The 1415-nt window shown below is 42.0% G+C and overlaps 1 protein-coding gene across 1 annotated transcript in view; it reads right to left on the reverse strand.

Annotated features, from left to right (window-relative positions):
- Positions 1–5: 5 nt before the first annotated feature.
- LOC104957957 (spermatid perinuclear RNA-binding protein-like) overlaps positions 6–1415 on the reverse strand; it is a gene marked incomplete at its 3' end in the record, with an annotated part of 13289 nt that continues 11879 nt past the window's right edge. Inside the window, exon 11 of the mRNA XM_010785633.1 lies at positions 6–56. Coding sequence (XP_010783935.1) covers positions 6–56 — 51 coding nt within the window. The remainder of the gene's footprint in view (positions 57–1415) is intronic.

The raw sequence follows: 1415 nt of genomic DNA on the forward strand, positions 1-1415 counted from the left end.
CTCATGGGGTCCAGGTCTGAGTCGAACCCTGTTGGGTAGCCCATCGCCTGGAGAACCTGGAGAGGGAACAGCATGATCAAATAAAAAAAGAATGCAAGGAGATTTTTTAACAACTTGTGTTTCACCGCTATTCTAGCTACCTGCATCAATATATTTGAGTGTGTTGTTTTTGTACATTTTGAAATCAACATTGTCTCACTACTGTACTTAAACACAATCAAGATAGTGTTGTCAGCGGGCTTAGAGTGTGTGTAAAATACTTTAGCACACTTAATGGAATGAGAACATAATTCCACGGAGACATTAATGTCCCTTTGTGGGTGACTATGTTTTGAACAGACTTTATTAGCATAATTATCCATGAAGGTAGAGAGCTGCTAACAAGGGCAATAAGAATGAAAGTCCATGGACACATCTTTAAATGTGTTAATGGCTATATTCTAACAAGCAAGCAACTGCAGTACTGACATGACATAGTTCAATTTAAGTCACACAATGCTTAAATGAAAGCCATTACAATAGACTGGCAACACAGACTAAAGTGGTATGAGTCTACTGGAAGTCTACTCAGCAGACAGAGCAGCCACACAATATGAGCGTAGAAGAGGATCAAAGAATGACACCTTTTTTGACTCAAATGGGTGATTGTGTTACAGCTGCTGAACCAGCCAATGCAGAGGGGGGAGAGAAAGTGAGGGAGAGAGGGGGAGATCAAAAGGTGAACACACGAGAGAAAGAAAGTGAGCGAGTGAGAAGGAGAATGGAAAAGGGGGAGAAAGAGCCTTTTATGGGAATGGAGCGGAGAGAGGATTATCCTGGCTCTGTGCTCTGGAGAGCCTCTTTGTTCACAACCACTTTGGGATTACATGGATTTGCCCACCTCTATCCATCCTCACACGCACACACACACACACACACACACACACAAATAGCCATACACACACAGAAGCATATTTATTAATGTACAGGTTTGGCTGCAGCTGGAGCCTTTTTTATTTATTAAGAGTTTTGTCATTTAGCTTTTTTCTATTAAAGGTCCCCTATTATACTGTTTTTCATCAATATATTATAGGTCTCAGATAAATACGAACATGTCTCTGAAGTGTTTGGCTTCAAATACCAAACAGATCATTGCAGCATCCCATAATCCCCTCTGTTTCAGCCCTGTTTCCAAAGTGCTGATTCTCTGTCTGTTACTTTAGATGAAAATAAGGAGCCACTCCCCACGCCCCTCTGAGAGACATTTGGTTAAAAAGGGATAGTGGTGGTCTAATGGATAGTGAGGTGGGTTGAAGATCGGAAGGTTGTGAGTTCAAATCCCACCAGAAACACCACCACTAGTGTGCCCTTGAGTAAGGCACTTAGCCCTTATTTACTCCAGGGAGAATGTCCCGGTAATTGTAAGTCGCTTTGGA

This window comes from Notothenia coriiceps, unplaced genomic scaffold (genome assembly GCF_000735185.1).
Source record: "Notothenia coriiceps isolate Sejong01 unplaced genomic scaffold, NC01 NC01_scaffold00028131, whole genome shotgun sequence".
NCBI lineage: Eukaryota > Metazoa > Chordata > Actinopteri > Perciformes > Nototheniidae > Notothenia > Notothenia coriiceps.